Consider the following 23,687-nt stretch of genomic DNA (forward strand, 5'->3'; position numbering starts at 1 on the left):
CAGGCCACACGCTACAACCATACCGAGCGCATCGATCAGCCGCTTAGTTCCTACGCGCGCCAATAGATGGCGCTTAAGTTATATTGGGAAACGGGACAATGACGTCATCTTTTTCGTGCATGCTGCCCGTAGTAACGAGTTATTAGACGTTATCACGTCAAAAGGGATATTCTTTGTGCTCACAAATATATAATTACCATTATGGTATGAATTTTGTATTTATTGCAAATTTATTGTTAGTCATATAATTTTATAAGCAGAAAAATACAGCTCGTCGTGTCCTGAGCTATTCAAGTTATAGTTTAAAACGATGAGAATATTCGATGTTTAGTCAAAATTTGACGTCCTGACATAACTGACATGGAGAGGAGTGGAGGTTAGGTTTGGTTGTGTTTGATAAGTTTAATACAGAAGATATTTATCTACTATTTTTAGTTTAATTATGGCTTTTGGATGGCAGTGTTGGAAACTAATACGCCTTGTGAGGACTGCTGCATTAATTCCCCGGAACCTCAATTGTCACACGGAAGCATTGCAAAACAAAGTTATCACACCTAAAGAATACCGAACTGAAAATAATTTCATATATTTAGAAGACCCAGACACTTTTGGCACTCTCGCTGGTAAAAAACATCATGAAGAGCTTCTGGAAGATGAAGGAGATATTAAGGAAGAGAAGTTTTTGCAATCTCGACCACTTAAATCCCACGTTTTGACAACAAAACAGTATGCTGATTTGATAAAGCAGTATTTGGAACACAAAAGAATAAAAGAAGCTATAGACGTTTTAGAAGTAAGGATGCTCAAAGAAGATAGGGCGGTACCAGAAAACTACATTTACAATATTCTAATTGGGGCTTGTGCAGATGTAGGATATACCAAGAAGGCGTTCAAACTGTTTAATGACATGAAGCGACGAGCCTTGAAGCCCACTGGTGATACATACACATGTTTATTTAATGCCTGTGCAATAGTCCATGGCTTGAAAATGGTCTTAAACATGCCCAACATCTCCGAACACTTATGATTGAGAAAGGAATAGAACCAAACTTAACTAATTACAATGCTATGATCAAGGCATTTGGTCGGTGTGGAGACTTGCCAGCAGCATTTCAAATCGTTGATGAAATGATGTCAAAGAAAATCAAAATAAGAGTACACACATTCAACCATCTTCTACAAGCCTGTATATCTGACAAAAATAGTGGTTTAAGGCATGCTTTGGTTGTTTGGAGGAAAATGCTGAAAATGAGGGAGAAACCAAATATATACTCGTTTAATCTGATGTTGAAATGTGTTAAGGATTGTGAGTTAGGCACAGCACAAGAAATTCATGAATTAATTGGAATAATTCAGAACCATATCATACCAAATACTGTAATATTGAGTGCAGTTCAGAATGAACAGCTTGAAGCTGGAAACAGGAATCCTAAAAGTAAACAATTATCAGAAAGTCATACTGTTGATAACAGCAATAAAAATTTAGATATCAGTTATGAGATTCCAAATACTGATTTGAAAGAAGAGGAATTGTCCCATGATGAAAATAAGATGCCTATAGAAATTGTGAATAAGAGTATCCCAACATTGCCCAAATTAGATGAAAGAACAGCACCTAATCTTCTTTCCAGGTCACTAAAAATGGAGCAAGTGCTAGCATTAAAAGAAATCCAGTCCGTTCAGGACAAGTTTGCTGTAGTCGGTGGGCAAGATGATTTCCTAAAGGAAATGGCAGTTTACTCCGTGAAACCTGATATAAAAACATTTACACAAATGCTGCCATTATTGGAAGAAAGTAAAGAAGCAGAACTAAAACTACTTGAGACAATGAGGGCTACTGAAATTGTAGCAGATATTGATTTTTACAATATGCTTATTAAGAAGAGATGTCTCAGATCAGATTACATTGGTGCTTTTGTAAGTGTGTTAATATCTAGTATATTACATGCTACACCTTTCAAACTATTTATAAACATTACCTACCTTTTCTAGATTTATTCATTTGAACACTATTCACTAAATAGTTCTTTGTGGCCCAATTTTAAAATATAATTTTATTTTCTGTTCAAAATGAAAAGTAAAATATTGTAATGATGCAGCAACACTCCACATAACTATAATTAACTATTACAACATATATCTAAATAAAAGAAGAAAATTACTGACTGACTGACATATCAATGCGCACAAATTTGGCACATAGGTTCCTTATAAGGTGTAGAGGAGCACTAAGAAAGGATTTTTCTAAATTCACATCCTAAGGGGTGAAATGGGGGTCCAAAGTTAGAATTATATTAGTATGCAGGCGAAGCCGCGGGAAAAAGCTAGTTGTTAATTACTAATCAATTGATCATGTCTCTATTGCAGGAAATAAAAGAAATGATAGAGAAAGAGTCCAAACGGCGCAAAAGGAAGTATGGCCTCAAGAAGAAATATGAACTAAAGAAGAACATTATGACTTATGGGGTGCTTGCAATGGCGTGTGATACAAAAGAAATAGCTGAATGTCTTCTTACTGAAATGAAAGAAGAACAACTTAAGTAATTAATTAAGATTTGTATCAGTTATATCCACAATTCCACACATAAAATCCTTCAAGCTAAGGAATATGCTTACCGTTACCCCCTTATTTATATCAAGCTGGATAAAGTGATAAAGTTCGTTTGTCCCTTTCTATCACACGAATACGTTGGAAGGGGACAAACAAGCTTTATCGGCTTGATAACTTAGTCAACATTTATGAATAAGGGGGTTAGTATTTACTTTTATATCAATAACTGCTATTTTACAGTGTAATTTAACTACATCTTATGATTACAGGGTTAATATCGAAATACTAGGCAGTATGCTGAGGCAAGGTGCTGTGTCTCACCAGTTTGAGTATATGACATACATAATGAAATATGTAACTGACGAAAATTTAAAACCTAATAGATTATTTATCAATCACCTGGAGGCTTCTGTTGAAAAGTGCACAGAAAAAATACAAAAAAGGTAAACAATCTTTTATACTATTAAAGATTATTCAGTTTCAAAAGTAAATTATTTATTTGATATTTTTGTTATGCCGTTATTGCTACCCGTTTTTTTTTACTTTGTTGTATAGTTAAATAACTTTTGATTGCAGACCGTGAACGGCCGTTACAAATGTTCACCAGAATTCGCCAAGTCCTTCAAAAAGTTTGCAGAACATTATAACAAATGGCTGAAGAAATTTGACATAGACTCGACTCTTGCAGAAGAGCATCCTTGGAAACAGTTCCAGGATCCATATCCAGAGACTGTTCAGCATCAAAACATTACTATTAAGGAACCGAAAAGATTTTACAAGAGGGACAGGAGATTTGTTAAATATAAGCCAAAGCTGTGAAATAAAACATGAGTTGTATTCTGATGTTTATTCCTTTTACAAAATACTGCTTACATGTACATTTTGTGGTTGCTCTTGAGACTGATGGATCGTAAAAGGTCTATTGATGTGTGTATGAAGGATAAACAACTCTTGTCATTGGCACTTAGAACCATCCAAAACTCGTTTAGACGAAATATACACTCTTCTAACAAACGTACACCGCGCCCCGCGGTTTGTATGTATGCGCGCTGCGTTCCTTTGTCATCCGCTTACATGTGGTGCGTACGGCGCACATGCATACACACTGCGCGGCGTTCGTTTTTTTTAGAAGATTTATTACTGGTCTTATACTGAGCTAAAGGGTTGCATGAAAACAAGCATCAAAGGTTCTAAAATAGAGCTGTTTGCCCATGTTAGAGTGATTTAAATCTTGATGTGGTGGAGTTTGCGGTTGAGCTCCTCGAACTTGAGGATCTTGCGGATGAAGAAGTCGCCGTAGCGGTGCGCGACCTTCGTGTCCGCGATGTGGATCATGTCGTTGTCGATGTAGAAGTCCAGCTAAAATAAAAAAAGCTTCGTTATTTTGACGCCATTATTCTATTATATATTTTATTTATAATTTTGGACTGCTAGGGTTTGGAACTTGCCATCAAGTCACAGCAGGTGTATAGCGAGGATAGCGTGCTAGGATGATAAACAGCATTGTATACAAACAAATGATGTACCTCGGATGAAAAAATGAAAATGAATGAAAAATAATTATTTCGATACTAAATGTTTACATTTTTAGTTACAGGTTGGAGCTTTCTTTTAAGTATAATCTACGGGTTTTCGTGCACGAGTTTACTGACCACATTTTCTGAGTTAGCATATCCGCTCTGGAACTTTCTAGCGAGCTCGCTTATGCTTGAAGCAGAGCAGGTGACCGCGCCACCGATAGAATACGGCTAGGTTCACTAACGGTAAAATTGTGTGTATATAAACAAAAGATGTCGTACCTCGGATCCGCTCTGGAACTTGCCATCAAGCCCACTGGGTCCCTTGGACCAGACAACGTTCTTCATCTTATGCTTGAAGCACAGCAGGTGTATGGCGAGGGCGGCGTGCTCGCGCGCCGCGTCCCGGTCGCCGCCGCGCGCGGCCGACATGAAGGCGGCCAGCTTCACTAGTGGCAGGGTCGTGTACAGCTTCAGGTATGAGCGGATGGTGGGAAGCATCTTCTGCTGACGGACCTGGGGGCAAAAATTGTGTCTTATAACTATAAGCTGTATGGACTGGACTAGTCACTAGTATGTAAATAGTTACCACTGGTCCACGGAAGCACAGTATAATAAAGAGTACTATCGTACAGTATGGCCACTCCCGCTCCCCGCTGAAAGTGCTGCCCACCCCCTCTCGATTACCTCACAGTTACCGCCTGTCAAAAACGCGAACAGTCGACCTGTCATATCTCACTCACACAAGCATGGTACGCGTTCACCTACACGAGCTTAGAATGTGTGTTAGGAACGCGCCTCTTTCATTCATATATTTGATCGCCAGTGTCCGAGGTGTGACGGAAGTAACGTTGGGGCCAGTTGGTGTCATATGTTTCCAGACTATTTATCGTTTATATGCGTCATGAAAGGCCGATCACCATAAGGTCGCATTCACGTCGCATTTCTCAAGTTCAAGCAATAAAATTCGTCGTGTCTGTGGCATCGTAGCTCCCGAATGGATGAACTGATTTAGATTTAGTTTTTTTTTTGTTTGAAAGCTGAATTAGTCGGGATTGTTCTTAGCCATGTTTCATGAAAATCGGTCCACTATGTCGCGGTCGGGGGTTTTTTCAAAATTTTAATTTTGTGGTTAGGTTAGTTTATACATTTCCCCTTATTCCTCTTTTTAGTGTGGACTTGTAAGTTAACGGTTTCCGATACAGTCCCTTGACAGTCCCAAGCTGTAAGTGCGACAAACGTTGCGAGGCGCTTTTGCATCACTTACAAAAACCGTCAGAGCTTCAATTGGGTCGCGGAACGTTCGACCAAAGCAGTGTGTTCTTTTTCCCCGTGCGAGGCACATTCAAACTAGGCGAGGATTTGTCTCATAACACTTGAACAAAATGAGATAAGACTATAACAGTATTGGGGAGTTTTGTGTACGTTACATACACAATCAAGTATGTCTAACCTCGTCCATGAAGACCTGCGTCTGGTGCTTGACGGCGTCCTTGCCGTAGTTGGAGCCGGGCTCGATGGGCGGCGGGCACGGCGACAGGAACTTGGGGCAGGCGAACGTGAAGCAGCTCTCGAACTCCGTCAGGTCGCCGTACTGCATCTTGAACATCTTCTCGTGGTAGTTCTTCTCGCGGAGCACCTGCAAACAAAATGGTTAGTAAGTTAAGTAAAACTTTTCAGAATAGCAACCTGACTAGAGATATCTTAACTCAGCCTCCTTCGAGTATCATTCATCCATGGTACACGAAGGAGTCGGTCACAAGCCCGACTAAAATGAGGAGTGCAATGGCCGTTTTGTCGTCTCGGGGTAACCCGTCATGGCAACTCGCCCCAAAACCCCCAGGGTCAAGGTGGGAGGACGTGCCGAGGACCCTCACAGCCGGCTGTGGGCAGCGGGGGGTGGTGCTGATTGGGCTCGCAAGCGGGAGAGGGGAGGGGGACAGGACCTGTGTTGTGTCCGGTTTGGCGGGGAGGGGTGGTTGTCGCGGAACCCCGGGGTGTCTGGGAGAGATACCCTAGGGGTGAAACACTTCTACTCTGACCTGTCGACTGGAGTGGTGGGGTATATGTGTGCAAGTGCTAGCCCCGGGAGCCCATGAGCGGGTTCCTAGGGGTGAGCCGACGCGCACATTCCCGCCACAACAGGCAACACAGGAGCTGTCTTACCATGCTTGCGAGCCTACTCAGCACAATCGCTGTCGTTAACGACTATGCGCAGGGGGGTGGCGCCACTGTCGTAGGAGTAAATTTAGCTGGGGTCTGTATGGGAGCTCTGCAGCTACCCCTAGTTTTTATCTCACCACGCTGAAATAGCACCTTTTACAGTTACTAATATGGAGAATTCTTTTAATACAAATATCAAAACTAAAACCAACACCGCGTCAGCGGCGAAGAGACCCGAAAGGGTAGAAGTGCGTGAGGGCGGGAAGTCTGCTGACGGACCCCCGATCGCTGTAGAGAGTGGGCTTCCGAGTTCCGGTGAGGAGCAGAGCAGTCTACAGAGAAGAACTGGGCAGGGTACTCCGGATGTCCTACAACTGGAAGGCCTGTCGCTAAGTGAAGAAGCGGAGCTGCTGCGTTCACCGAAGAGGGAGGTAACCGAAAGGGAGGCCACACCTGCGGAGAACGGGCCGTTCTATAAGTATCAGTCTAAGGCCCAGAAAAAGAAGGCTAAGGTTCTGAGGAGAAAAGCTGCGATTGCTGGGGAAAGGGGTGGTGTTCCGGTGGTGGAATTTAAGGGGGACGCCAAACCTGGCCCGAGCAAACGCGGCCTCAAGCTGAAGAGGCAGAGTACTGATGAGGGTCGTTCGGAGCGTCCTCCGGCGAAGCGCCAGAATCAGGGCAGGGCGGCTGCAGACGGACCACGGAACGTCGCTAGGGCGAACCGAGGTCTGGCTGTGGCTGTCGGTCGTGAGGATGGGGCTCCGGTGGACGAGGCTCTGGCGAAGCTCATCAGGAAGAAGCTTACGCAGTTGATAGAGGTGGTCGTCCTGCAGGTAGTACGGGGGGAGCCAGGCGTAGTAGCACCAAGGTTCGCTGCGTCGGGTTTGGTGTCGGAAGGATTTTTCCTTGTGACACCAAAGTCGACGGAGTCTAGGGACTGGCTGCTAGGTCAGGACTTCGGGGTGCTGGACGGACACCGAATCATCGTGCGTAAGCTGGAGCAGACTAGGGTGCAAGTTTGGGTTCCGGGTGATGCGGATACGGAGTATGTGAAGGAATTCCTTTACGCTCAGAATCCGGATCGCAGGGATCTCAAATTCCTGGAGTGGAAGGCTGCGGGCAGGGATGCTCTAGAGTTAGGTACCCGGTTGACCTTTTTGGTCCCGGATGGAGTAGAGGAGATCTGGGGCGAAGAGAAGACGAAGGTCATGGACTTCTCCGCCACCAGTGTGAGAGTTAGGATTTTGAGGGCCAACATCACTCAACAACCCTCAGAACCTAACAATGAAGAACCCGAACTGAGAAAGGAGGGCACGGCACCGAGCGGCGTCAATACGGAGGAGAAGGAGGGTATGGACGTCGTCGACGGGGGCGAGCTCTCCGAGTAACAGTCCGGGGACAACAACACTACACACAACTATCACTATGAACACACAAAGAACACTACACAAGCACCTACACACAAACACACACACAAACATATGCCAAGTAAACCTCCAACACTGCAAGGACGCAATGTCTGAGCTAGGACAATATGTTAGGAGGGCCAAAGTTGAAATAGCACTGCTGCAAGAACCTTATGCATGGAGGAACCGGGTGGCAGGCCTGGGACATCTGGGGGGAGCTCTGTACTATGAGGGAAATGGTGAGCTACCTCCTAGAGCATGCATATATGTGAGTAATAATGTGAGAAATATGGGATGTTTCATGACCATGTGTTGCAGAGACCTTGTCGTGGTGGAGACCTACTTCATCAATGACGAAGGGAAGAGATGCAAGGTGGCGCTGGCGTCCTGCTATCAGCCGGGCGACGCAGAGACACCTACAAAGGAATTGGAAGAGACGGTTCTGAGGTATAGAGGTAGGAATATACCCCTGATAGTTGGTTACGATGCTAACTCACATCATGAGGTGTGGGGTAGCACCGACACCAACGAAAGGGGGGAATCTCTATTAGAATTCATAATAAGCAATGACCTGGAAATTATAAACACAGGTGATACACCGACGTTTATAACAAGGGCGAGGAGAGAAGTGCTGGACATCACTGTAGCATCGAGAGAGATATCAGGCAAGGTAAAATGTTGGAGGGTGGACGAGGAGGACAGCATGTCTGACCACCGAAGGATACTCTACAGCATTGATTGTCGGGTAGAAAAGATGAAGGTAAGAAATCCACGCAAAACAGACTGGACGAAGTTCGGAGAGGAGCTAAAGAGGACTTCCGTCTCGGGTGGTAGGTACGAAAGTATTGACGACCTGGACAAAGGAGCACTCAGGCTGAAGGAGGTAGTAACAGCAGCATACCACAAGGCATGTCCAGAGAAACTCGTGCAGGCAGGTAAAGGACAGCCATGGTGGAGCAGAGAATTACAGAAGGTAAGGAAGAAGGTTCGCAAGGCTATGAGGGTGGCGGTAAAGAAAGGCGACACTCATAGCTGGGACGAGTATAGAGAGGTCAGAAATAAGTATACCAGACTAAGAGAGAGAGCTAGACAGGAGGGCTGGAGAAGATTTACAGAAGACATTGACAGTTACTCAGAAGGTGCGAGGGTGGTAAAGCTATTAGCTGGAGACCGGGCGTGCCAACTGGGGAGCCTAAGAGTAGACGGTGACTTAATCACAGAGCCGGAGAGGGTACTGAGTACAATGCTGAGCACACATTTTCCGGGCTGTGAGGAGGTGACAGAGATAGATGAGCAGGTAAGCCGGGGGAGGCCGACTGGGGAGGTGCGGCGGAAGTGGTGGAGGAGAGCAGGATGGAGTGGGCGCTCTTCTCCTTTGCACCCTTCAAGTCTGCGGGCCCGGACGGGGTCCTACCGGTACTACTGCAGAAAGGGTATGAGCATATAAAAGATGACCTACTGGAACTGTACAGGGCAAGTATCGCTCTCAGACACATTCCAAAGGTGTGGAGAGAGGTAAGGGCGGTTTTCCTACCTAAACCAGGCAAGAAATCATACCAAGAGGTAAAATCATTTAGAAGCATAAGTCTATCGTCTTTTGTCCTAAAAACCCTAGAGAAGGTGATAGACAAGCATATAAGAGAGAAGGTCAACGGCAGTGGAGACCCGCTTCACGGGAATCAGCATGCATATATGGCTGGGAAGTCAACGGAGACGGCTCTTCACAACCTAGCTGTGAGGGTGGAAAGGGCCCTAGAATCAAAACAGTATGCTCTAGGCTGCTTCTTCGACGTGGAGGGGGCCTTTGACAGGGCTACCTTCCAAGCCGTTGAGGAGAGTCTGGTGAGAGAAGGCATCCGACCGACATTAGCGCAGTGGATAGGCAGTATGCTAAGGTGCAGGTCTATAACGGCGGAGTTGGGAGGTATAACAAAGACGATTAGTCCCAGGAGGGGTTCCCGCAGGGAGGCTGCTTGTCACCCTTGATGTGGTGTCTACTTCTGGACTCTATGGTAAGAGAACTCAACAGGGAGGCCTGTACATGCAGGCCTACTCTGATGACGGAGTACTACTGGTGAGAGGTATGGTCCTCAGTGTCATGAGGAACATAATGGTAAGAGGTCTCAGACAGGTACTGGGATGGTGCAGAGGGAGAGGACTGGATCTCAATCCGTCAAAAACTAAGCTGGTGTTATTCACTAACAAGAGGAAAAAAGAGCTGGAACCCATAAAAATAGAGGGTGTAGAACTAGAAATGGTAGACGAGTTCAAATATCTGGGCATTACTCTTGACAGTTCGCTCAGATACAGGACTCATATCAGAGAGCAGACGGCTAAGGCCATAAGAACGCTGTACCAATGCAAAAGGGCAGTAGGGAAGAACTGGGGACTGAAGCCGAGTATGATCCACTGGATTTACAAAGCCATTATCCTACCCAGGGTGCTATATGGGGCGGTGATCTGGTGGCACAGGACCCATATTGGAGAATATCGGAAGAATCTGACAAAAGTACAAAGATTAGCTTGCCTCATGATGACGGGGGCTATGAGAACCACCCCGACACATGCTATGGAGGTGCTGATAGGCTTAAAGCCCCTCTGGATTGAGGCAGAGAAGAGAGCCATGGAACAGTGGTACAGAATGAAAGCATGCAAGGAATGGAGAGGAAGTTGTGTGGACAAGAGACACGCACTGATACAAAGAGAGGCACTATCAAAACTAGAAATGCTGATGGTCAATAATGACCTCATAAAGAGGGAGGAGATTTTCGATAAGAAGTATAGGGTACATATAGGAGAAAGAGACAACTGGAAGGTAGAGGTCGTGCATCCAACGACTATATGTTTCACAGATGGCTCTAGGAGAAGCTCTACAAAGCTAGCAGGGGCGGGAATAGTAATCCCGAAACTAGGAGAAAAGGTGTCGATACCACTAGGGAGATACACTAGCGTGTTCCAAGCAGAGGTATGTGCCATAGCGAGCTGTGCACGTATATTAAAAGAAAGCGACAAACAAGATGGAGCCGTGGTCATATACACCGACAGTCAAGCGGCGCTAAAGGCTCTGAAGAGAATATCGGTGACCTCGTCCCTGGTGAGAGAATGCAGGGAAGAGCTAAACTCGATAGGCAAGCATAGAAGTGTAACGGTTGCGTGGGTACCGGGACACCAGGGAGTCACAGGTAATGAGAAAGCGGACGAGTTGGCAAGGGCGGGGGCGGAGACGGAATTCTTGGGTCCGGAACCGGCTCTGCCTATGTCAGCTGACGTCACGAAAGGAGTCATTGAGAGGATAAAAGAGATGGAAGCACAAAGAGCCTGGGAAAGAGAGACCAGTTGTAGACAAACGAAGATGATGATAGAAGGTAGAGACCAAAGGAGAACTAGGTATCTTCTGAAACTAGGTAAGAACAGTCTAAGTATGTTGACCGGTATCATAACGGGACACAACACTCTTAACAGACATATGAAGATAATAGGTATCAGTAGTGACGAATCCTGTCCACATTGTGGTAAGGAGGAGACTAGCTTGCACCTACTAGCAGAATGTATCATGTATGCGGCACCGCGACATGACACATTCGGTAGAGACAATCTGGGAGAAGATGAACTCAAGGATGTCAAACTTAAAGATGTCCTTCTGTTCTGCAGGAAAACAAGAAGATTTGAGGAGAGAAGTGTGGGAGGGCAGCCGGGACAGTAACCTGCAGCTCCAACTCCAGGGAATTGGGCTGAATGAACGCACCAGCGATCGACAGCCCGCCTGTATCCGGCCAGGCGTCCCTACACTACATCTACATCTACAGAGATATCTTATCATAGACTATTAGACATCATTTACGCGCATGTGAACTACCTCGCATTAGAAAGACATTTGGATAAGCAAGCCGTAGACCGTAGATTATGGTGGTCAGTTAGTTTACCGTTTAGTTGAACACCTACTATAATAGACAAGGAGGACGTAATAACACTTTGTTTACATTATCAAAACGTGATATTGTGCCTGCTCGTTCACTGAAAATATCGCTCCCAACTAGTACGATCTCCGAAGTGTACTAATTCGTTCTTTTAGAACATTTAGTACGGTAGTACACCGAGAGAGCGAGAGACAAATTGTGCATATGGCGTACAGTAACGCTCGCTCGTACTAACAGCAACACTCTTAAATAATCATCGGTAGGATTTATGCCCTTATAATAAGGATTACAAATGTACAACTAACAGTGTTGCCGATGATACTAGCCGAGAGCTGATCGGCCGTTTTCGCGCGCTCTCGGTCCGAGTCAGTCTGTTCTAGTTCGGTTGTGGTCGGATCACACGGATCGCTTTGCTGTCGTTGTCACTTCTCGGCTCTTCGCTCCTTTCGCGCCCATTCTGTTGCGCGTGCGTTAGTGTACTAAATGTACTAGAAAGCAGAATCATTTGGGAGTAGTTCGGTCTAGTACAGTGCAGGGAATCGTGTCTTTTGTACTATTAGTACATGTACTACACAAGCCTAAAACATGATGAAAGTGATAAGTCGTCAGAAAACACTTTCGACGCTGCCGCAACCCGATGCGGCCTGGGTCTGCGTGCAAATGACGCGAGTCTGAAGACTACTTTTGTCGTTTGTCAAAGAATCGTATAGCGCGGTAAAGTTCAGCTTAAATCCAAGATCCATTCCATACCTGCTGGATGCTCTCATCAACACACTGCGGGTGCAGCACGAGGCAGATGGCCAGCAGGTGGTACATCTGCTCGGTCTGCTTGTTGATCTGGTGCGAGGAGTCTACTACAGAGTCAGGGTACCTGCTGGATGCTCTCATCAACACACTGCGGGTGCAGCACGAGGCAGATGGCCAGCAGGTGGTACATCTGCTCGGTCTGCTTGTTGATCTGGTGCGAGGAGTCTACTATAGGATCAGGGTACCTGCTGGATGCTCTCATCAACACACTGCCGGTGCAGCACGAGGCAGATGGCCAGCAGGTGGTACATCTGCTCGGTCTGCTTGTTGATCTGGTGCGAGGAGTCTACTATAGGGTCAGGGTACCTGCTGGATGCTCTCATCAACACACTGCGGGTGCAGCACGAGGCAGATGGCCAGCAGGTGGTACATCTGCTCGGTCTGCTTGTTGATCTGGTGCGAGGAGTCTACTATAGGATCAGGGTACCTGCTGGATGCTCTCATCAACACACTGCGGGTGCAGCACGAGGCAGATGGCCAGCAGGTGGTACATCTGCTCGGTCTGCTTGTTGATCTGGTGCGAGGAGTCTACTACAGAGTCAGGGTACCTGCTGGATGCTCTCATCAACACACTGCGGGTGCAGCACGAGGCAGATGGCCAGCAGGTGGTACATCTGCTCGGTCTGCTTGTTGATCTGGTCGTTCTGGTACGAGCGCGTCGAGAACAGCTGCTTGGTGCGCTGCATGTACAGCAGGGCGGAGGACAAGGTCCTGAACAAAAGGAATAATAAAACTGTTGTATTGTAGTATGGGCAATTTTCCGCAATAATAATAAAACTGTTATTCAAAACAGGTTCCTAAAATGATAACTTGTACATACAGTACTCGGCGATAATGATTGCACATCGGTTTTTCGTCTTCGTAGAACGTGTCTCTTCTCTTTCTTGCTTATATATATGTGACGTTAATTGTCTCTTTCCAAAGACCGATGTGCATTCTTTATCGCCGTTTACTGTACTTTGTAATAGACTTCAAAATGCTCGATCTCGCTTCGTTCGTCGTACGGTCGTACTACGCTCTTATCCTATAGCTAAGAATTTGCGTCACATCCAAAGAGCGAGAACACTGAAGTATCTGTTGGGCATTTTTCTCAGTCACTGTAAAATTTCGCATTGTTAGGTGTTCGCGACAGGCCTTTTGAGCGTGTGTTGAACACAAAACTAATCAAAATGGTATTAAAAAATATGCCATTTTCTATTTTACAGAATATACTAGTTACAGAAGTCACAAGATGGTATGGCACCCTAGGCAAGCGCCGCAGCGTCAGACCATACACAAGATGGGACAAAGACATTGGTCTAAACCACAGATGTCATATAAACCATAGATCAAGCAAACGTATCTACTTAGCGTGTCAAATGAACTCAGTAAAATCCACTGAGTTGTCCGTCTTTAATCGCAGCTTGCAGCTTTCGGGCGTCAATTTTTGTAAGTTGAAGTCAACAAAAACATTAAAAATGCCTCGTTACATGATATTTAATTGCAACAACATAAAACTTATCAACACTCAAGGGCCTGCGACATATCTAAAATCACAGGCAAGTAACAACTTCAGTACAAAAACTGACACGCTCGGCCGCCATACAAATAAATGAACTCGTTTCTTCTATCTAAATCTAATTCTGTGGTCTAAACTGGATACAAATTGCCAGAGATAGGGACACGTGGAAATCGATGGAGGAGGCCTTCACCCAAAATTTATGTAATAGAATATTTTTATTTACTAGTAATGTAATTCGGTAATAAGTAACAATTTGTTTCGTACCTGATGGCATCAGCGTAGCGGCGCATCATCATGTACGCGAAGCCAACGTAGTAAGAAGTGGAGATCTGGCACGCCGGCACATGAGAGTACTGCGACTTCTTGTGCAGCTCGATGTTCTCCAGGACCTGTGATCATAGAATACACAATATTAGTAGCCATTGAACAAAAGTAACCCAAAGCATTGAGTTAATCTGGACTTGCCTGACAAAACTATTTCGGCAAGATGGCGGCCCTCGGTTAACTGTTCAAAATAGTTCCGCACGAGAGCACATATATTATTGCCGTGAATCGTTGATTTACTTTTCTTTTTAATCCTTATTCAAATTGATAAAACGAAGAATTAGAATAAGAATACTTTATTGCCTTTTACATCAAATACAGTTACAGATCAGGGTACATTAATAACTATTACAGATTATACAGAAATAAGATTAAAAACGAAAAAATAAGCTTATTGTATTGGGCAAAGGGTTTCAGTCTCAGCATGTGCCGGGACAGCGGATGTCCGGCGCAGGTTTTCAGACCGATCCCAGACTAAGGACTAAGTACCATTCGTCCCTAAGAACCAGCTCAGGCCGCGGTGCCCCAGCCTTTTAGCGGTACCTCTTGCGCGTACAGTCTCCTGCAGGCACTCCCCAGTTCTTCGAGCCCTCAGGGACATTAATGCGTTCCTGACATCAGCTCCTGATTGCGATGTGTTTGATAGTAGATGGGTGAATGTGTGTCGTGATTGTTTGCGATACTGTGAGACGATGGATGAATGAAAATAAAATGTTGTGACTGTTCATCGTATTTTTTGACATGTATTGTATAAATCCTTTTTTTTTTTTTTGTTGAAACATTTCTTTCTATTCCTATTTTTTCCTTTTTTTTTCCAATTGTATATTGTGTATTTGCATGAATTAATCATAATTAATACTGTAATTATTTTCCTAAGCATGTTTAAATTTGCCAGCGCTTTGGTGCAAACTGTAATGCTGTGTAAATTGTATATATTAATAAATAATAAATAAATAAATAATAAGGAAGGATTATGTGCCACTGCCACGGGAATAAAATATGTGCAGAACTATTTTGAACACCTGACCGAGGGCCGCCATCTTGCCGAGCTTTGCAAAGGTGCGCGCATGAGCACGGACGTTTTGCGCGTGAGGCTGCTCGGTCAGCGTGCTATTGACTTATAATGGATTTGCGTGATGGGCTAGTAATAGTATATTATATAACGGTAACGTTATGAAGGCTATAAAAGTTGAGTACCGCGGTTAGGCCACGAAGGCTTGCCGAGTGGCCTAAGTAAGGTACGAGACTTTTATAGCCTTCATAATGTTACGATTGTATACTATACTTTTTCTACGACAGCCACATACATACCTATTCGAGAATAATAAAATGGGTTAGTTACTTACTTCATGTAATGAATGGGAATATTTGTGTGGATCGTCGTAGCATTGAGTATTCTGTCCACAATGTTGATGGCGAGAACTTGTTGCACAATTCTTCAAAATATGCCAACAACGCCGTTTCAGAGAAAGTTGAAACATTTTTTTGCAATTTCCATGTCAAAACAATCATAACATTTTTGGTACGCTTTATCTGACTTTTCATGTAACAAATTGTCAGTCACTTTGAGCGCCCATAGCCTTGATTTCTTCGGAAGTAGTGTTGAGTTCCTCACTCGTGAGGCACCTCATTTGTACCACTCATATTGTTAATTTGTCGCAGTACTTCACACGGCAAAAATGTATTGCATCACACTTCAACTCACCGCACCTCATTTTACTCGCTTGTGACAGTCGCAACACAAACACCTCACGCCTCACAAAGCATTCACGTACTTCAAATGTCACAAAAACGTCAAAACTCATCATCCACACGCGCGCCTCGCGGCCCTCAAATACTCGCTCGCAACAGTAGCAACACAAACACCTCATTCCTCACAGATCATGCACATACTTCAAATGTCACAAAACGTCAAAAACTCATCATCCACTCGCGCGCCTCGCGGCAGACGCGGCCCTCAAACTCCGTCGCGAGAGTCGACACCTCAAATGAAGTGATCAACCACACGTTCAGTTACCGAACTACAGACCTTATGGCCGTGACAAAAGGTCCACCGATAAAATAAAATGTATCGTTTGACTCGTTTGTACCGGAAATCGCTTTGTACCGGAAAGACAGAAGAGGCACTGTGACAACAACACTTCAAAAATCCTTTCAAAGTGAAACAGATAGTTACGTTTACCATAAGAGGGAGTGAGACAGACACACGCGGGCTTCAAATTTGCGTCACCAAAAATACGTTACACATGACTCGAAAGAAAACAATCTTATGCGCCGCAAGTTTTCATACATTTTACGCCTTTTTGATCCCAGGATAGTTAACTTGCTCGCAAAAATCGCGCGAAAAATCAGACGATTTCGCGTGAACCACATCTTTTGTCTCTGTCGCATTTGTGAAGTCATGAATAAATGCAGCTGAGATGCAAAATGTTGTTTTTCGCGGCAGGTCTTCATTTTTGAATTTTTTGATAGCTATTATTGTGCTAACACATTGACCAGTATAACGTGATCTACCGCAGTAATAGAGTTTGTATGGCTATTGTTATGTGTAATCAGGGAGCTCTCTTAGACTGGACGTTGAAATGGTAACTCAAGTGTTTTGAATATTCGGAATACCAAGCATACCAACACAGAGGGCCAACCACTGAGAAGATGCGTTTACGAAGCTTGCTTAAAAACAATTACAAGATTACTGACCGAAATATAATATAAATTATGTGAAGCATGGTAGTTTAATTAAGTATTTAATCAGTAATAGAAAGAATAATTCATTTCTTAATTCAATAGAATGATAAATAAATCCGACACAAAACGTAATTCACAGGCGGTTGACGTTGACAGTAATGACAGTTTACAGAAGAAAAGTTAGTTTGTACGATAGTTGCATTAGCAATATTTGCATAAAGTTTAGTTTTGTCCTACAGTGATAATACTAATAAATGAGCCAAAATGTAATAATGGTGACAACTTTTACACAATCAAATATACCTGTGATTCTGCCTTAGTGTCATTTGTGTCCAAAAAAATAGTGAAACTGAACTGAAAAGACTTACCGGCGTCGCGAATGTTGATGGTGTTTTTAATTACTATCATATTGCTTTTAAAACACATGGAGTGGTAAGTTTGTTATTTTTATGTAAAAGTGGTACTAATTATAAAACAATACGAACTTTAGTTTGTTTTAAAACATGCAGTTTTATGGTAACTATGCTAATCAAAGTATGTTATTATTAAGCTGTTAATAATATGAAACCACTGTAATTTGTAGCAGTAATTTAAATGGAACAAACTGTAAATAATATTATTATTCAATGGCAAAATTAGACCCAGTTCCATAAAAACATCAAATTAAGTTGTTATGCAGGCCTCTATGACAGTCCTTGAAATATTTTTTAATTTTATCTATTTTCTCTTGTTAAATGTTCAAGTACTCATTATGACTAATGAAATTTAGTATGTATAAAGGATATTTACCTAGTACACAACTACACATACAAGTTTTTGTTGCCGATGGATTTTGTCAAACAGCCGATGCTAGAAATTATATATATATACAGATCAGTACCTCACCTCATTTGAAGTAAGACATTGTAACACCTCATTTTTGGAAATGAGGTACTCATACAAACTCATTTGAAATTGATGTCCTACCCATCACTATTCGGAAGTGAATTTTTCACCAGAATCACTCATAATTACTTATGTTTTTGCACAATAACGTCGAATTAAAACAAACTACACACCACCGAAATAGTTCAAATAGTTTCGTGATAAGTTTACAAATGTCAAACATACCATAGACAAGAGAAATAGAAAATAAGCCGGTTTTCAATTACGAAAAATGTGGTTGCGTTCAAGAATATTTAAATGTCGAATGTAAAATTATTGGATAAACTTATGATTTTTACCTTTGTTTTGCAATATCTAATATGTAAAACGCATTTAAGTTTATTTTTTCATCTTGATTTAAATTATGAACCTAAATATTATATTATTTATTAAAAGTTACTTATTACTGTAAATGAAAACATACCTGATAAATGGAAGTTGTGCTTTTTAAAAAAAATTAACAGAACTCCTATATTCATATGATTGCTGCTAGCAGTAATCCTATGAACCTATAGACAAATAGACTTTCTCATCGTTACTCAAATGAACTTAATTTGGATACCGCTGACAATAATCTAATTGACATATTTAAGTGCTGGAGTAGAAAAAAGATATTATTGGTCCTTGTTACCTTGATGGCCTGGTAGTAGTCTCCGAGCAGCGAGTGCAGACGCAGCAGCCCTACTAGAGAGAAGTAGCCCAGCATCTTGTACAGCGAGTGGCGCCCAAACTCGCCCGCCACGGAGTCGGGGTCGCCGCCGGCCGCGTACACCTGCAACAGGAGATTTTAGAGATTGGTAACAGTTACATCCACAGTATCAACTGAAATACAAAGCATGTAAGGAAAACTATTGCCACATTGACTGGGCCCCTAGGACCGCATCTTGTAGACAACGCAGAAATTCGGCCCTGCATGTAGTTAAGACGATACGGTAGGGGTCAATTCTCCATACAATCGCTCTCGACTATTTCCTCCCTGGTTTTTGAAGATAGAGCAATGATTTTTTCAACACAGATTGTTATTATTTTTATCTGTGTCGGACCGTTTTGATTTTTTTGATATTCTGCTTTTTAAAGACTGAGCCAATCAAAAAAATCCTAAAACGGCCTTTTTCATTGTGGCGCAAAAAAAGGTGTGGTACTCAAGATTGGTAACAATTAGCCAAAAAAGCTAAACGGTCCGACATAGATTATTTCATTGTTATTCAGATTCTCAAACTTCGTTCCGATTAATTAAGTTTTGAAGGAGGAAAGAGTCGAGAGCGGAACCTCGAATTTAAAGATTTTTTTGAAATATCTTTTGACTGAGTTGTTCTTAATGGACAATTTTTTTTCGATAAATCTAGTTAACAACACTTGTATAAATAAAATAAAAAAATAAAAAAGCCTTTTATTCCAACTGCATTATTACATTTTTTTTACAATAAATTTTATTTAATTATGCTGGTGCATTAGACCCTTTTTGGGTGAAGGCCTCCTCCATCGATTTCCACATGTCCCTATCTTTGGCAGTTTGGATCCAGTTTGGGCCAACAGATTTTTTGATATCTTTGTCCCATCTTGTGTATGGTCTGCCGCTGCGACGTTTGCCTAGAGGGCCACACCATCTTGTGACTTCCGCTGTCCACCTGCCATCCGTGAGTCGTGCCACATGACCAGCCCATCTGAATTTCACGCTTTTTGCGTAGCTCAGAGCATCTATATTTTTTGGTTATGCTTCTTATTTTTGTATGTCGAATCTTCTGTATTTTTTTTATTTTTAGAATACTGCGTTCCATGGCCCTTTGGCAAGTAATTATTTTGTTAGAAGCTTTGTTCGTGAATTTCCAAATTTGACTACCGTACGTTAGGCATGGCAGTATGCATGAGTCCATTATCTTTCTTTTTATCGCTATAGACATGTTGCTCTTTAGTATTTCCTTGAAGCTCCAGAACTTGTTCCAGGCCAGTCTTGATCTTCTTTCTATCTCTAGTTCGTTGTTGTTACTATTGAAACTAATTTGCTTTCCCAGATAGATGTACTCTTCTACATACTCTACTGGGTTATTTCCAAGAGTTATGGTGTCCATGATGCTGTTTGTCATTATTTTTGTTTTAGATGGGTTGACTTCCAGGCTGACCTTTTTGCTAGCTGCTTGGAGTGTTTGCATCATGTGTTGAAGGTTTGCACTTGTTTCAGCCAGTAGGATATTTAACTATTTTTGTATATTTAACTAAAATTCCCAAGTATCCTCTTAAGACAAATCAAGCGAGATTCTGTAATAAGGTACCGTTATCATACCAAAATATTCCTCTTTGAAAACTGTATCCATTATTTGTAATGTTTTCAAGTAAATGGTACCACATTGTCTCTTACCATAAGGACGAACTTAGCTCATACTTTTATACGAATAACCTGTTAGAGCGTCCATAAGGACGTCCATAAGGAGCGTTATGAAATCATGCATAAGTTTAAGCGAAAATTCGGTACCTTTTACTTAAGAACAGATTTAGAGTATCTTCAGATACTTAAAAAGAGACATCTACCCTGCTACTGTAAACAGTTTATATGCTAAAGAATAAAACTATTTTTTTTAGAGCACATTTTCCTTGTTTTAAAGCCTGACCAGAAATATACGACTATTCTCAGGAGGGCGCTGTTATTTTGATGTAGGTATGCGGTGACAGTTCATTATAGTATGAAGATAACCTAACCACAAAATTAAAATTTGGAAAAAACCCCCGACCGCGACATAGTAGACCAATTTTTATGAAACATGGCTAAGAACACTCCCGACTAACTTAACTTTCAGACAAAAAAAAACTAAATCTAAGTCGGTTTATCCGTTCGGAAGCTACGATGCCACAGACAGACACACATATAGAGAGACAGAGAAACAGACAGACACGTCAAACTTATAACACCCTGACGTTTTTGCGTCGGGGGTTAAAAAAGTTCTTATGAAATTCCGCAACAGGCTTTAAAAGGAGGAAAATGTGCTCTGTTAACAATGTCCATAGTTCATACCTCAAGCTGGCGTTTGATGTTGGACTTGTCCACAAGGGAGTGCAGAACGTTGAGGATGCAAAGCACGTTCCATGCCTTGTTCTCCGTGTTGAGCGCGTCAATCTCCGCCTGGCTCAGCTTGGAAGTGCGAGACCTGTACACAAGTTATATGCTGTTGAAGTTTGATATCTTAAATTATTTCAAACACCAAGTTCGTGAGTTCTTTAAGGCAGAAAGCCTGTTGTGAGAGGATGGCTGATGATAATCTATTTCGAAATAGTTAATCCCAATTATTAGGATGGCAAAAAACCGTTCAGAATGGAGAGCTTTGGTGCACACAATAGCAAACATGATTTTTGCTAAACAGGGTTGTCTTCTTTTACAGCGCGTGGTTGTCTTTTTATAGTGCGTAATTGAACAGGTCACAGTAGGTTTATAATGATCAGAAGCACTGCTTAGCCTTGAATTTTAGTACTACCTAATAGGTCATGTGTCATGAGCACCTACTTAAGTCTGACTTACCTCACCAACTTAGGTTACTTAGGGTTAGGCTTAGGGACTTACCTGTACTGGGCAAAGGACTGGAATTGATAGACAAACTCGTCAATGAGTTCCCAGAGCCACTGGTCAGGCAACTCCAGCGGGACAGGGGTCTCCGCAGACAGGATGTAGTTGAACAGGTCACAGTAGTTGTAGAACGACTGGAAGCGCTGCTCGGGCTTCGGTCCACCGGGAACGCGGGCGTAGATGTCGCGGTAGTACAACTCGGTGTACAGGATCATGAAAACCTGGAAATTATTAATATATACATATGTAACATACATTACATTATTATCTTTTTATATAATGAGGCAGAGTGAGGTGAGGGAGGTATTAGTCAAATTAGTTACTAAAAATTTCATTAAATAAATAAATAAATGAGCAATAAAATTTTATTATTATACTTTCTGATGTTTTTGAGTTTGTCGAGTTCAGAATTACTAGCAGATTCAATTATCATAAGAAATAATATCTCATCAATTTGTACATTTCACTTTATGAAAGTGAAAATAATCTTTTAAATATAACAAGACTTAATGGAATTGAAGTTATCTTATTTTGTAGGTATTATAATAAATAGTTGAGTTGATTGATTATAGTTTTCTAAAAACTACAATTTTAGGATTGTATTATTTTAAGCCTACTCCGTTTGTAATTTTATATAAATAAATTTTACCGTTAATATAAAGAGTATCCTACAATATTGGGACAATTCTGAATAAAATTAGCCCAAGAAAATATGGGACGTATCAAAATCATGTATTATAATTTTTTTAATGCCAATTTTACTTTGTACAAACTGTATTCTGGATTGATTAGCCTCAATAAGCCATTACTAATCCAGCATTGAAAAAATTATAAATAGTTATCCAGCAAATGTTTAATGTGACACAAAACAGTACAAGAATTGATTGGAATCCAATGGACAGAGGAGCCTTGTATGAAATGAAACAGTACCACACAGTCAGTTGTCAGTTGTCACATTTGTTTTTAGTCAAACAATAAAAAACATATGATATATTTATAGTTGAATGTATGTTGTGAGCACTTCAAGCTAGCATGTTATTGAGAACTCATACTCATACCGATTGGTAATGCCACATTAATCTCCTTTCCCTGAAATGACTGAATCACATGGCGAGAGACAGTTTTGGATGGAAAGGGTTTCATAGATGAGAGAATTAATTAGAGATTTTTAAAGCATTACATGTTGATAACAAATTATTGACCTACAATGGTATTGTGTGCTTAGATCTGTGCATGTGTATTTAAATCTAACTTTTCCTTTGGGGTGTCATCAAAATTCTAACACTTGAAAATTTATATGCCACTTAAAGAGATATGTGCCTAGGTCTTAATGATTTAAAACAACAGGCTATATAATAGCGGTTAAAATCAGCCATTAGAATAGGTACTCACATGATCACTGTCCACAATGGGCGCGACTTCATTCTCATCAGGCCAGGGAGTATTTTCAAAATACTGCTCAGTCAGTTTAGGGAATGTAGTTTCATAGAGATTCAAGATCTCATATGTTACACCCTCGTTTATCATATTACGGAAGTACACAAGGAATTTCTTGACCTGGAATGAAAATAAACATAATAAATTATTACTGGGAACACAAAATAAATATATGTTTGGGTCATATTCATTTCTTTTTAACGATTAACTTCCTGACATGCAGAAAAATGATGACTCAAGTTAAGAATATTTTTATAACACAGTACTTACCATGTCAGGCATTTTATAGTACGATCTATCGTACTCCAAATCATATTGAGGGTCTCCGGTATGAGGCTCATATCCATGCTCTCCGTAGGACTCATATCCTCCCTATAAACATAAAATATTATGTTACATTAGGTTAGCTCAGTGCTTACGTTAGCGTACGGCAAGGTTAGAATTCATTTGTGCATGAATTTCTCTTACCTCGTTATAGTCGTCACTTGAATACATGTTTCCGTATTATTAAAATGCAATTATAATCATGAAAATAACTTCCCAGATTAGGGTTTTCCAATTTATGTGTACACAGAAAGCATTTGCCACTAGCAAATTGCTAAAAAGAAAGCGACCGGTTTGACAGTCGAAGTCGAGCCTGTCGGGCAAGTCAACCATTTTTTTTTTTTTTTTTTTTATTAGCACATGGAATGAAAGCACAGTTATAACTGCAACTCAAACAGCTTAATAACCAAATTAAAAAAAATACATGATATAAGTATCAAAATTATAAATACAGAGGATTTTCCTAAAAAAAAACAAGGTAATAAATTAAAGAATTGTTATTAATAAATTATACTTAAAACGGTTAAAACGTATATTGCAATAAAAAAAAATTGGTTGTCTGTAAAGTCGGTTTACGG

The 23,687-nt window shown here is 41.7% G+C and overlaps 3 protein-coding genes across 4 annotated transcripts; 2 read left to right on the plus strand and 1 right to left on the minus strand.

Moving 5' to 3' along the window:
• The first annotated feature begins 377 nt into the window (after window positions 1-377).
• Window positions 378-3,388, plus strand: LOC125231657 (pentatricopeptide repeat-containing protein 1, mitochondrial). Its single transcript, XM_048137153.1, is given in 5 exon segments — window positions 378-968; window positions 971-1,917; window positions 2,368-2,540; window positions 2,821-2,990; window positions 3,126-3,388. Coding segments are annotated over 5 exon segments (2,061 nt in total). The 5' UTR covers window positions 378-442; the 3' UTR covers window positions 3,371-3,388.
• On the minus strand, window positions 3,384-23,413 carry LOC125231658 (eukaryotic translation initiation factor 3 subunit L). Its single transcript, XM_048137154.1, has 11 exons — window positions 23,254-23,413; window positions 23,056-23,157; window positions 22,741-22,905; window positions 21,346-21,569; window positions 20,803-20,935; window positions 18,427-18,567; window positions 14,127-14,251; window positions 12,910-13,072; window positions 5,522-5,707; window positions 4,351-4,584; window positions 3,384-3,910 (listed from the first exon to the last, which is right to left on the minus strand). The coding sequence occupies exons 1-11, from the start codon at window positions 23,278-23,280 to the stop codon at window positions 3,776-3,778; spliced, it is 1,635 nt and encodes a 544-aa protein (XP_047993111.1). The 5' UTR covers window positions 23,281-23,413; the 3' UTR covers window positions 3,384-3,775.
• On the plus strand, window positions 6,078-11,342 carry LOC125231659. 2 transcript variants are annotated; one of them, XM_048137156.1, is made up of 3 exons: window positions 6,078-7,876; window positions 7,956-8,084; window positions 11,289-11,342. In XM_048137156.1, exon 1 carries the CDS (start codon window positions 6,402-6,404, stop codon window positions 7,617-7,619), a length of 1,218 nt encoding a protein of 405 aa, XP_047993113.1. In that variant the 5' UTR covers window positions 6,078-6,401; the 3' UTR covers window positions 7,620-7,876; window positions 7,956-8,084; window positions 11,289-11,342. The 2 variants fall into 2 exon arrangements, with proteins under 2 accessions (XP_047993113.1, XP_047993112.1); XM_048137155.1 differs by lacking the exon at window positions 11,289-11,342 and having other exon boundaries at window positions 7,956-8,093.
• Window positions 23,414-23,687: the final 274 nt, after the last annotated feature.

Source organism: Leguminivora glycinivorella, chromosome 12 (assembly GCF_023078275.1).
Source record: "Leguminivora glycinivorella isolate SPB_JAAS2020 chromosome 12, LegGlyc_1.1, whole genome shotgun sequence".
NCBI classification, from domain to species: domain Eukaryota; kingdom Metazoa; phylum Arthropoda; class Insecta; order Lepidoptera; family Tortricidae; genus Leguminivora; species Leguminivora glycinivorella.

What these genes read in the sequence shown, in the direction of transcription:
- LOC125231659 (XM_048137156.1), top strand. Translation starts at nt 6,402, where the DNA reads ATGGAGAATTCTTTTAATACAAATATCAAAACTAAAACCAACACCGCG.
- LOC125231658 (XM_048137154.1), bottom strand. Translation starts at nt 23,280, where the DNA reads ATGTATTCAAGTGACGACTATAACGAG. An exon ending in ACTACTACCAGGCCATCAAG is followed by an intron (nt 14,252 to 18,426) that starts GTAACAAGGACC and finishes CTATGATCACAG; the next exon opens with GTCCTGGAGAACATCGAGCT. An exon ending in AGTTCCAGAGCGGATCCGAG is followed by an intron (nt 3,911 to 4,350) that starts GTACGACATCTT and finishes TTTTTATTTTAG; the next exon opens with CTGGACTTCTACATCGACAA.